This window comes from Rhincodon typus, unplaced genomic scaffold (genome assembly GCF_021869965.1).
Source record: "Rhincodon typus isolate 14 unplaced genomic scaffold, sRhiTyp1.1 hic_rhity00003300, whole genome shotgun sequence".
Classification (NCBI taxonomy): domain Eukaryota; kingdom Metazoa; phylum Chordata; class Chondrichthyes; order Orectolobiformes; family Rhincodontidae; genus Rhincodon; species Rhincodon typus.
Genome location: NW_025968938.1, coordinates 1 through 13,314, shown reverse-complemented (window position 1 = coordinate 13,314; position 13,314 = coordinate 1). Strand labels below are relative to the sequence as shown.

The following is a 13,314-nucleotide window of genomic DNA, read 5'->3' as shown; positions in this document are numbered from 1 at the left end:
CCATATCTCATGAACAAATAAATAAAAAATCATTTCAGAACCATAAATCACTGATTAGGCCTCAGCTGTTGTATTGTAGACAAACCAGAGTACCATACCAGCAAAAATGTAAAAGCATTAGAAAGGGTACAAAGCAGGCTTACCAGGATGTTAGCGCGGATGTGGGACTTCAGTTAGGGGTGAAAGCTGAAAAGGTGGAGTCTGTTCTCTTTGAAGGTACTTTAAGTTATGGAAGTTTTCAAGATGATGAGAGGTTTTCATAAATTAAGGTGAGGGGAAAAAAATTCCCTCTGGCAGAAGGTCAAGATCTGAGGTCAAAGATTCAATATCATTGGAAAAAGATCTAAAGGGAGATGAGAGAATTTTTAATTTAAAAAATATGGAATTTGGAAGAAACTAATTGGGCACTTTTTGTTTTAAGAAAAAGAGTTGAACAGGTCCTGGAGATTGAGAAATTTACAAGGTTACAATGAAAATACAGCTTAAGCACAACTGCTGCTTCAAAGAGCCAACACATGTTTGACAAGTCAAATTACACCCTTTTGAGCTGCAAATTTCTTGAATTCCACTGATAATTTGTCACAGTATCCTTGGGATAATGAACAATCAACCCCAGAATAGGAAGCAATACAACTTAGAGTTACTTACCAAACTGTGCTGTCAACTTGGTCAGAAGAATACTGACCGTAATCAAGCTGCGCAAATAATGGGAAAAGCACCTGGATGCCACCAATTGAATGTATGGCACTTTGTACAGAATGTGTTACAACAGCTTTGACATCCTATTAAAAGAAATTTTAAATCAAAATCTCCAAAGATGAACTTTATACTTGCACCTTGATGAAAATATTTTGGAAATGGAAGAGGAAAGTGTTAATATGGATGTTCTTAAAACTAGATAAAGCAGTAAAAACAAAGTGATTTAATATGATTATAATTTTATCAGTTTTTTTCTTAAATGCTAAGAACTTATTGTAACAACTTTTTTTTATAATTCCAGAAGTTCTAACTTCATTATGGCCTTTTCCAGTTTGGCAAAAGCCTTCAATGAGTATCAAACTTGGAATCTGAACATTTTTTCATATAAATAGATCATTAGTATGGACTGAAAACTAAATCCAAATTTTGTCTTTTAAATATTCAGTACTTAAAGTAGCAACAAAATCATAAAATGAAGTTGTGCAATTGATGCTGGTCCAGAACATTAAAATTCACATGCAAATTGTTTCCCAAGTAACTGAATCGTGTAAAAATAGTTAATTTCACTTAGAGAAAGAACTTATTCCATCATTTAAGACAGTTCAATGTAAGTATTTGTCCATAATATTCCCAACTTGCAGACGTCACATAAAATAAGAGCAAAATACTGTGCATGCAGGAAATATGAAAATAATAACAGAAAATGCCGGAGAAATTCAGGTCAGGCAACATCTATAGGGAGAGAAACATTAGAGTAAATTTTTCAAATCTAATATGACTTCCAAATAAGAGTCATCTTCGAACTGTTTCTCTCTCTACAGATGCTGTCTAACTAGCGTTTATCCAACATTGTTTATCTTTCTGATGTGGTTAATTAGATATTTCTCAACATAAAAAATATTTACGGCATTCTTTACCAGTTTTATATAGTACTCAAATGAATTTTGATTTTACCTGAAGCATTAGAGCATGTGGGGAATGCACAAAAATAGATGGATTATCCTTTGGGGATGATTCTAGACAGAGCTGAGCATCTGTGGCCTTTGGGTTGTATGTGAATGCAATACTACTAGACAATTTGCCATCATAAAGCAGTGACTTGTGGTGCTCAGCAAGTAGGAGGTCACTTTCTGCCTTGAATTTAAATGTCCCCTGCAAAAAAGCAAAGAAATTGCAATTCAGAAACACAACTCACTGCATGAAGTTATGCCAAAGCTTACTTACTAATACAAATCAACTCATCTCCCACAGCTTAAGCAGGCATTCAAATTTGGAAATTGTACCATCTCTACTGACAGCCCAACAAAATGTGAAATCCAATTACTGTGGATTTATTACATATACTGCAATGTTACAAAAGACTAACCTGCATAAAATTAGGAACAAGTATCACTTCTGAAATGAAAATACAAAGTGCTAGTGAGTGCTCGGTTTATATTTTTGTTTTCGTAGTTATTTCAGATTTCCATCATCCACAGTATTTTCCTTCTGAACTTTGGGCGAACAACAAAATTTCCGCCTGACACCAAATTGCATTGCTGAGAACTGACTTACAGCTCAGGGTTCATGCTGCAATGTCTTGCAAGGGCTCGTCAAATCCTAAATTTGGTCTACAGCACCACAAACTTATCAATAAAAACATACAAAACTTAATTAAGATTCCAGGAATGAAACAGTGGTATTGCAAAGAGTTGCATACATAATAAATAGGCCAGGTTTATCAATCCTATAATATGACAAAGAATTAATAGCAGAGAATTCATCTATTTAAAACAGGTCTGTATTGTTTATTTGCTCCATAAGACTCTCCATACACTACATTTAATTTCACCCTCTCATTGTATCTTTCTACTCCTTCAATGCTCACGTATTTATTTAATATGGCCTTGAACACTTCTGGGCTATTTGCACCAATCGCTCATCACGATGCAAATTCTGCACTGTCACTACTGCGTGCAAGGAAATTTCACTTGTATCTCTTTCAATTTATTAATAACTATCATAATTATAGTCCCAAGTTTTGGATTTCCACACAAGTAGAAACATCTTTAGGGAATTCTCTCCCAAACTCTGAACAATTCTCATCCATTTTCCTCCTTTCATACATTCTTCAATCTACTTCCTTGACCAAGCCTTAAGCTTTCTGCCGTAAAATCATCTTAAGTGGCTGTGTCAAATTTTGTTTGGAAAACTCCAGTCTGTGACATCTCAAGAAACATTACTAACACTAAACATACTATATCAATACAATTTGTCATTGATAGCCTTAACAATTACTTCCAAAACTTTGAGGACTTATCATCTGGTCGCCTGTAATAAACGTGTACAATACAGATACTTTCGGATTATGACCTCAAAATAGAGGCAGATGGATGTGGATCAGTTATAGAGTCATAGCGATGTACAGCATGGAAACAGACCCTTCGGTCTAATTTGTCCATGCTGACCAGATATCCTAGGTAAATCTAGTTCCATTTGCCAGAATTTGGCCCATATCCTCTAAACCCTTCCTATTCATGTATCCATCCAGGTGCCTGTTAAATGTTGTATTCGTACCAGCCTTCACAACCTGTTCTGGCAGCTCATTCCATATATGCACCACCCACTGCATGAAAAATTTGCCCCTCAGGTCCCTTTTAAATCTTTCCCCTCTCACCTTAAACCTATGCCCTCTAGTTTTCGGCTCCCAAAACTAGAGGGCATAGTTTGGACGCCCCCACCTTGTCAATTTACCCTATCCATGCCCCTCAGGATTTTATAAACCTATGTAAGGTCACCCTTCAGCCTCCAACGCTCCAGGGAAAATCACCTCAGCCTATTCAGCCTCACCCTACAGCTCGGATCCTCCAATCCTGGCAACATCCTTGTAAATCTTTTCTGAACCCTTTCGAGTTTCATAACATCCTCCCTATAGCAGGGAGTCCAGAATTGTACACAGTATTCCAAAAGTGGCCTAACCAATGTCCTGTACAGCAGCAACATGACCTCCAAAATCCTATACTCAATGCACTGTCCAATAAAGGCAAGCATACCAAATACCTTCTTCACTATTCTATCTACCTGCAACTCTACTTTCAAGGAAATATGAATCTGCACTCCAAGGTCTCTTTGATCAGCAACACTCTGCAGGACCTTACCATTAAGGGTACAAGTCCTGCCCTGATCTGCCTTTCCAAAACGCAGCACCTCACATTTATCTAAATTGAACTCCATCTGCCACTCCGCGCCCATTCGATCAAGATCCCGTTGTACTCGGAGGTAAACTTCTTTGCTGTCCACCACAACACCAATTTTGGTGTCATCTGCAAACTTACTAACCATACGGCCTGTGTTCACATCCAAATTATTTATATAAATGCCGAAAAGCAATGGACCCAGCACCGATCCTTGTGGCACACTGCTGGTAACAGGCCTCCAGTCTGAAAAGCAATCCTCCATGACTACCCACTGTCTTCCTACCTTCGAGCCAGTTCTGCATCGAAATGGCTAGTTCTCCCTGTAATTCATGTGATCTAACCTTGCTAACCAGTCTGCCACGTGGAACCATGTCGAACGGCTTACTGAAGTCCATACAGATCACATCCACCATTCTGCCCTCATCAATCCTCTTTATTACTTCTTTGAAAAACTCAATCAAGTTAGTGAGTTATGATTTCCCACACACAAAGCCATGGTGACTATCCATAATCAGTCCTTGCCTTTCCAAATACATGTAAATCCTGTCCCTCAGGATTCCCTCCAACAACTTGCCCACCATCAATGTCAGGCTCACTGCTATATAGTTCTTTGGCTTTTCCTTACCACCTTTCTTAAATAGTACCACCACTTTAACCAACCTCCAGGCCTCCGGCACCTTATCTGCGTCAATCAATGATACAAATATCTCAGCAAAGGGCCCAGCAATCACTTCCCTAACCTCCTATACAGTTCTAGGGTACACCCAATCAGGTCCCAGGGATTTATCCACCTTTATGTGTTTTAAGACGTCCAGCACCACCTCCTCTGTAATATGGACATTTTTCAAGTTGCTGCTATCTATTTCTCACATTCTACATCTTCCATATTCTTCTCCACAATAAACACTGATGAAAAATACTGATTTAGTATCTCCCCCATCTCCTGCGGTTCCACACAAAGATCAGCAGAGCCGCTTAAGGGGCCCTATTCTCTTCCTAGTTACCCTTTTGTCCTTAATGTATTTATAAAATCCCTTTGGACTCTCCTTAAACCTATTTGCTAAGGCTATGTCCCCTTTTTGCCCTCATTTTCCTCATAAGTGTACTCCTACTGCCGTTGTACTCTTCTAAGGAGTCACTCGATCTCTGCTGTCTATACTTGATATATGCTTCCTTCTTTTTCTTGACCAAAACCTCAGTTTCTCTAGTCATCCACCAGTGTGGGAAGGAGACAGAAACAGGCAGTGTGGGGTTGGGAAACGATGAAGTTGGAGGCTGTAGGTGGGAGGTCACCCAAGGTGATGAGGTTATGAATGGTCTGTGAGATGATGGTTTGGTGATCGGGGTCATAACCACTCCCCAACGGAATGCACAGCCCTCCACTTCCTCCCTAACCTCACCATTAAACCCGTGGATTGGGGAGGGGAGGGGAGGGGAGGGGCAGGGGTGCAGTACTGGTATGACACACTGACCTCTACATCGCTGAGGCCAGGCGCCGACTCTCTGACAGCTCCTCCTACTGCCCCCTCGATTATGACCCTACCCATTATCACCAAACCATCATCTCTCAGACCATTCATAACCTCATCACCACAGGTCACCTCCCGCCCACAGCCTCCAACCTCATAGTTCCCCAACCCAACACCGCCCGTTTCTATCTCCTTCCCAAAATCCACAAACCTGACTTCCCCAGCCGACCCATTGTCTCTGCCTGCTCCTGCCCCACTGAACTCATCTCTGCTTACCTTGGCTCTGTTTTTACCCCCATCCAGGAACTCCCCACCTGTGTCCGGGACACCACTCACGCCCTCCACCTCCTCCAAGACTTCCAATTCCCTGGCCCCCAAAAACCTCATCTTCACTATGGACATCCAATCCCTGTACACGTTTATCCCCCCAATGAAGATGGCCTAAAAGCCCTCCGCTTCTTCCTCTCCCGCAGACCCAACCAGTTCCCATTCACTAACACCCTCATCTGCTTAACAGAACTTGTCCTTTTCCGGAACAGCTTCTCCTTTAACTCCTCCCACTTTCTACAAACTAAGTGGGTGGCTATGGGCACCCGTATGGATCCGAGCTATGCCTGCCTCTTTGTAGGATACATGGAACAGTCCCTTTTCTGCTGTTACACCAGCAACATTCCTCACTTTTCCCTCCGTTACACTGATGACTATAATCAGTGCGGTCTCATGCTCCCATGAGGAACTTGAACAGTTCGTCAACTTTATTAACAACTTTCACCCCAACCCCAAATTCATCTGGACCATCTCCGATACCTCCTTCTCCGCCTCCATCTCTGGTAACCACCTCAACATTAACATCTATATCAAAGCCACCGCCTCCCATAGCTACCTTGACTACACATCCTCTCACCCACCTTCCTGCAAGAATGTGATCCCATACTCCCAATTCCTCCACCTCTGTCGCATCTGCTCCCAAGGTGGAGCGTTCCACTCCCAGACATCCCAGATGTCCTCCTATTTCAAGGACCATAACTTTCCCTGCCAGTGATCAAAAATGCCCTCAACGGCATGTCTTGCGGTTCCCACACTTCTGCCCTCAAAACCCCTCCCCCAAAAATAAAGACAGAGTCCCCCTGGTCCTCACATACCACCCCACCAACCTCCGCATCCAGCATATCATCGTCCGCCACTTCTGCCACCAACAATCCAACCCCAAGACCAAAACGATATTTCCCTCTCCACCCCTATCTGCCTTTCGTAGGAACCACTCACTCCACGACTCCCTCGTCCACTCCACTCTCCCCACTAACCCCACCACACCCGGCACCTTTCCCCACAACCGCAGGAAGTGCTACACCTACCCCTACACCTCCTCCCTTCATCTTCATCCAAGGCCCAAAGCAAACTTTCCATATCCGACAGGGATTCACCTGTACATCTTCCAACCTGGTTTACTGTATCCGTTGCCCCTCATGTGGCCGCCTGTACATTGGTGAGACCAAGCGCAGACTTAGGGACCGTTTCATGGAGCATCTGCGCTCTGTATGCGATGATCGACAACACCTTCCAGTCACTAACCATTTTAACTCCCCCTCCCACTCCCTTGATGACATGTCCATCGTAGGCCTCCTCCAGAGTCACAATGACACCACACACAAACTGGAGGAGCAACACCTCATATTCCACGTCGGGAGCCTACAGCCCGATGGCCTGAACATAGAATTCACCAGTTTTAAAATCTCCCCAGCCCCAGCCCCATCCCATGTCCAAACTTCCCTCTCATCCCCGCCTCCTTGACCGGACACAAACTGTCTATCTTCTCTCCCACCTATCCACCCCATCCTTCCCACTGACCAATCCCCATCACCCCCTACCTGCATCCACCTAGCACCGTCCCTCTTCACCCTATTTATTTCCAAAATCCCTTCCCCATCCCCACTTCTAAAGAAGGGTCCCAACCCGAAACATCGACTTTCCTACTCCTCTGATGCTGCCTGAGCGGTGTTCCTCCAGCTCCACACTGCGTTGACTCTGACTCCAGCATTTGCAGCATCCGAGTGTAACAAGCTATGTCTGACTACATGCTAACGAATGGGCATATAACACTGGAAATGATGCCATGTCACACGATCTAACTCTCTAGCTGCTTTCTGTAAGAAGCCACAGTAAGAAGTTCTTAAATAAAGCTTACATTTCACCCTGTAAATATTCTTTGACAGCACAATGAGACCAAAAATATTAACTTTAACAAGTCTTATAAATCTGATGTTAATCCAAACCATTAAGAGTTGCATTTGAATTGAATTCTACAGTAAGTAAACACTCATTAACAGACAGTCAGACTAGTGACTCATCTCAAAAATGAAATATGTCAGTCATCTTTAAACCACATTCTCACATTAGAATACCTTGTATCCAGGGCCAAGTTGATATATTGCAAATATCTGTGCTGCATTTAGAGCTTCAGCAAAGACATAAACTGCTCCAAGTTGCCCACAGAATACTCTGTTCGCATCTGCTGTTTCTGAAGATCCAAGGAAACATTTATCAAATGTCTGAAAATATAAACAGATTAAAATTATAAAGTTATTAATGTGTACATTTTGGACTTCACTCAAATTCTCATTTCTTAAGATGGTAATTTACAAAACTAATTGTTTGTAAGGATGTTTTAGCATTTGATAAGCCACATTATTTCATGTGACCTTCTATATTTCTCTGGTATGAAGGGCATTTTCTCAACTAAATCTTTAACATAGTTGTACAGGTACTACATTCCATGCATTTTTCCTGTTAGTAGCACAAAGGTAATCAGATTGGGGGATTAGTGTGTAAAGGATAACCACAGTCCATAAAAATTACTATTAATTAGGAAATATTTTATACATTTAGAATTAATTTAGGAATCAAATCTCACTGAGTCTAAGCAATACTTCTGTGAACCGCACACATGGTATGTTGTAATTTTGTCAACAATTTTTAACCTAAAAAAAATTGCTTCACTTTAACCCATAAGATATCCTGGGAGAAAACACATCATTCTTCAAATTAACCGGACAAATAACTGCTCACCAAGTGGTAACAGAATTAATGATACTATTATTTATGGCAATGCTTCTAAAGTGGGAGCCAGGACCCAAGAGGGATCACAAGCTGAAAACTTGGCATTGCAAGCTCCAATACAGCAATGGCTGCTGTCAAGCTCTAAGTCACCCTCCACACAGACAGACCCTACTACTCAGTTCTCAGGTTTCTCAGAGGAGTTAAAACAATTTAAGCTACAAAATGGGGTCCAGTGAGAAAGAGTTTGAGAAGCAGTAATTTATGATAAAGAATTAGATGCATACAAGGACTCGGTTGTCCAATACATTATCCACCAGCCACATGTGGGTAGTTGCTTATATATTGAGTAATAGACATACTACAATTGTATGTGATATCATTTACATGGCATATACATGGACACTTTAGCCTTTTTATACATCTTTTTGTAAATGTGGCAAGAAAAAGAGTGTGTAGCATGCAATTGTTTTTAAACTACTGGTGTTCTATTTCCTTTATGCCTGAACAAGATCAGGTTTTTTGTAAGTATACAATCATTTGTGCAAGTGGTTTACTCTTAGAGAGATAATCCTCCTTAGTACAACAAAATACTTCCTGACTTTCAGAACCTATATTGTGTCATATATTGGGAGAAAGTAATTATGTAGGTAAAGGAATTCCCAGAAACACAGAAAGTAGGACTAAGTCATTCAGCCCTTTGAGCCTACTAAGTCATTCAGCCCTTTGAGCCTACTCCACCATTCAACATGGTCATGGCTGATCATCCAGCTCAGTACTCTGTTCCCACTTTCTCCTTGTACTCTTTGATCAATTTAGCCCGAAGGACAAATATCTAACTCCTTGAAAACATTCAATGTTTTGGCCCAACCACTTTGCAGTAGAGAATTCAATAGGTCCACCACTCTCTGGTCAAAGACATTTCTCCCTGTTTCAGTCCAAAATGGAATACCCTGTACCTTTATACCGAGACCCCAATTTCAGGAACATCCTTCAAACTTAGACTAATCCAAAGAGGGAACAAGGACGGAGGCATGATTTTCAGTTAGGGGACTATAATCTTGAATGACGAGGATTTCAACAACTACTCTGCACTCAGCATACACCAAACTATCATGCTAGCCCAAACAATGCTTCACTCAAAATAGTGAAGGTATATTTTCAGCAATGAAGAAGCTAGCACAAGTAGTATATTTTCTTCTCAAGAAACACTTGTATTATGAAAATAATGTGAACCGGACATTCAAATACATCTGAGGTAGAACACAGAACAGTACAGGCCCTTCGGCCCACGATGTTGTGCCAAACTTTTACCCTAAACCTAAGGTCTATCTAACGTCCACCCCTACTTTATACTATCATCCATATGCCTATCTAATAGCCGCTTAAATGCCCCTAATGAGGCCGACTCCACTACCCTCTCCGGCAATGCATTCCACGCCCCTACCACTCTCTGAGTGAAGAACCTACATCTGACATCTCCCCTATACCTACCTCCACTCACTTTAAAACTACGCCCCCTTGTAATAGCTACCTCCACCCTAGGAAAAAGTCTAGGAAAGAGATACCAAAACCCTTTTGCAATTCATGAATTAGATGAACTATTTCAATTTCAGATATTTCACGTTTACTAGATTCACTTGGCTCAAGTGCACAATCTTTAAGTTAGCAGAAAAGATTAAGCAATTTACTAGTGAAACATGTTCGTCTTCAACTCAATTTGAAATTTTAAAATCTTTACTTTTGTGTAAAAATATTTTGCACACTTTTGGAAATTCTCAGGTTCCAGCTATTGCAAATTTTTTTTAAGAAAAGTCAAAAAAGGAAGAAAAGCACATCTTACCATACTGTTACTTGAAAATAATTAAGAATCAATTCCAAAATTGCCTCAAAATACTCCCGTAGACATACTATTAAATTAAATATCTAATTTTTATTATCAACATATTTCCATCTTGCAAAAGAAATAAGGCCAATAAATAGAAAACCAGAATTATGATTACATCACTGGGAGACCTAAGCTTAAATTCCAGTTCCAAGAGACATTTGCACTCAAGGAACTGATCTATCATGTTTTTTTTAATGAATCAAAACGATGCAGCAAGAAAACAGAGCAGTAATTGTGAAAGTATCTATGGACTGGGATCTATTCACTCAGCCACTGATGAGTTCGAAATGAATTAACTTTCAAAAGTGGGAACCAAGAATTTAACAGGTCTTTAAACCATTAAAAGTTTTTCCAATGGTGTGATTTCCATTGCAATGTTATGAAATGTCACCAGGAATATGCAGAATTGAAGCAACAGAATTCAGGTAAACATAGTTTAAAAAAATTTAAATTTGAACAAAAAATTCATGAACTGACCCCTAAATAATCGGAAGGTTTTCAAGTTGCAATTTTATACTGCTACTTACATCACTAGTATTCACAAGCCATGTAATCTCTCCAAAAGAAGCCAGTTCACCATTCACATAGCACCGGATCTCGCTGTTCTTCCAACGATTGTAAATATGTACAATAGTCACCATGTACCACTATAATAAAGAATTTCCAATTTATTTTTGTTATATTTTAAACGATTCACTTAACACCAAATATCTGGCACAGTAAACAGATGCACATTTCTTCATATGACTGTACAAAATGAAACAAATATTTATTATATTGTAGCTTTTATTTGATTTATTAGTTCTCCAACTAATTACCATTACCGCTATTTTCAAATACTACAGGGTTCTTCAACCATAGCTATTCAAGAAAGCAACTCTAGCATTTCTAATACTTGCAATGAACCATGTGAATGACTTATATGGGAAAGAAACTGGCTGAAGTAGAAGTGATCAATATATAATTTTGGTCACTATTTTTTAAAAACACAATTACAAATTTCAGAGTGATGTTCGAGGCACAGGCATTATATTTCGAGTGTTGGTATCACAAGTTCATTGCACTTGCACAGACAACAGAGCTGTCAAGTGAATAAACGAACACAAATTAGTCCCCTAGCCACAAATCATTCTACATAAATATTAAAAGGCTATTCATCATATCTCATCCCCTAAATCTGACCTTCTCAGCACCTATACCCTTGTTGACCTAAAGTAAGTAAATTGCTCTGTGCCTCAAATTTAAGATTCCCATCTTGTTTAAACTACACCATAACATCACAGCACATCCCATGCTCTCTCTCTCTCTAGAATCTCCTCCAACTTTACAAACAGTGCCCCCACACATCCCACCTCCTTCCACATTGTCATAAGTCTACATTTCTCAGATTCCAGCCTCTTTGATATTCTTCCTTCCTCCCTTTAATCAAATCTTTCCATTTTTCTTTGCTTGAAGCCGAAAGGTAACACTGAGACACAGTTGCAAACAACAGCCATTCCTTATCTTTATTCAGATGAACCAGAGCAACTGAAGTTGACAACCCAGTAAACACAGCATCACAGTTGGATACAAACATTGTGCTCTTCAGACGTTCACACATTTACACTACACTACTTAAGTAGTGTAAAACCAGCACATGCAGTTAAGTAAGGTTCTTTGCCAACCAAGGCAAATTCTAGTATCCTGGCAAGCAGTTCGTCGAGACTGACACGAAATACATTTTGGACTCGACATATCTGTATAGTTAAGTAACACATTAGGCAGTGATCCTATCCTATGAATAAGTTCAAACTTCCTGTTTGAAAAAGTTGCTTCAAATAAGTGGCCAGGTTTAAGCATAGACAGTTCAAAACTCAGCATTATGTTAGTTAAGGACAAAAAAAAAGCATATGAATTTTGAGATTACATAGTCCACATGGGTATAGTAAGTAATTTAATTTCTTGAAAGATGAACTTCTGCAATCACAATAAGTATATCAGGTGATGAATACTTGCCTTCTGGGGCTTGAAGTCATACTTTACACAATGCTGAAATCCTTTTCCTTTTGATTTTATTGATGTCACAATCAAACAACTTCCCACAAAATGAGCAGAATATCCAAGTCCTTTATTAGTACGAAAGCTAGTGAAAAAAACAAGCTTTTTAATCAACACTTCTAGCTTAAAACAAAATCAAATCAACTCAAGTAATATTGCAAAATCTACAAAAAATGAAGACAAATGAAATGACCTAAATTCATAGACCTCTTGCAACACAGCTCATGACCAGTCAAACATTATCGTTTTGCGAAGAGCATTGGAATGTGGGATAGCTGTACTGAAAGGATTGGACAGTGTGTCAAAGACAGTAAAACAAAGAAGCAATTTTTTTCAATGAAATTCTGTTCAAAAATAAATAGTAAATAAATAAGCATTCTTGTTCCCTCAGTAATTAAACAAAATCTATGCATGTCTTAGGAAGGAGAGCAACTATATGCTTAAGATATTAACTATGCAAGCTGCCTCATCAGCTCTGGGTGCAAGCTTATACAGGTAGGATCAAGAAATACAATTTGAAATTAAACCAAACTAATGTTCACAATTCTATTACCCAATATTGGATTACCATGTTCAGTGTGACTAAACAGCTCTGCTTAAGTAAAAAATAAAACTTGAATTAAAACAACAGTGAAATACTGTGAATGTTGGAAATGTGAAGTAAAAACAAGTGCTAAGAAAACTGAGAAAACAAGGTGACCATTTTGCAGAACACCTATGCTCTGCCCAGAAAAGTTACTCCAAGCTCCCAGTTGCTTGCCACTTCAACTCAGCATGCTCCCATTCCAACACTTGTCACAGGCCTGCTCAAGTGCTCCAGCGAGCCTCAGCGCAAGCTCAAAGAACAACATCTCATTTTCCACTTGGGGACCCTGCAGCTTTTAGGACTCAACACAGAATTCAATAACTTTAGAGCCTGATTGCATCCTTCCACGTTTTTGAACCCCCCCCCACACTCAGCCCTGTCATGTTTGTTATCACATTATATGGG

General features: G+C 39.9%; 1 protein-coding gene across 1 annotated transcript; it reads right to left on the bottom strand.

Annotated features, from left to right (window-relative positions):
* Positions 1-648: 648 nt before the first annotated feature.
* LOC109916666 (lipopolysaccharide-responsive and beige-like anchor protein) lies at positions 649-12,403 on the bottom strand (the record flags this gene model as incomplete). Its single annotated transcript, XM_048593616.1, has 5 exons — positions 12,282-12,403; positions 10,814-10,933; positions 7,747-7,893; positions 1,654-1,851; positions 649-782 (listed from the first exon to the last, which is right to left on the bottom strand). Coding segments are annotated over exons 2-5 (593 nt in total), but the record flags the coding sequence as incomplete, so codon positions are not given.
* Between the last annotated feature and the right edge of the window lie 911 nt (positions 12,404-13,314).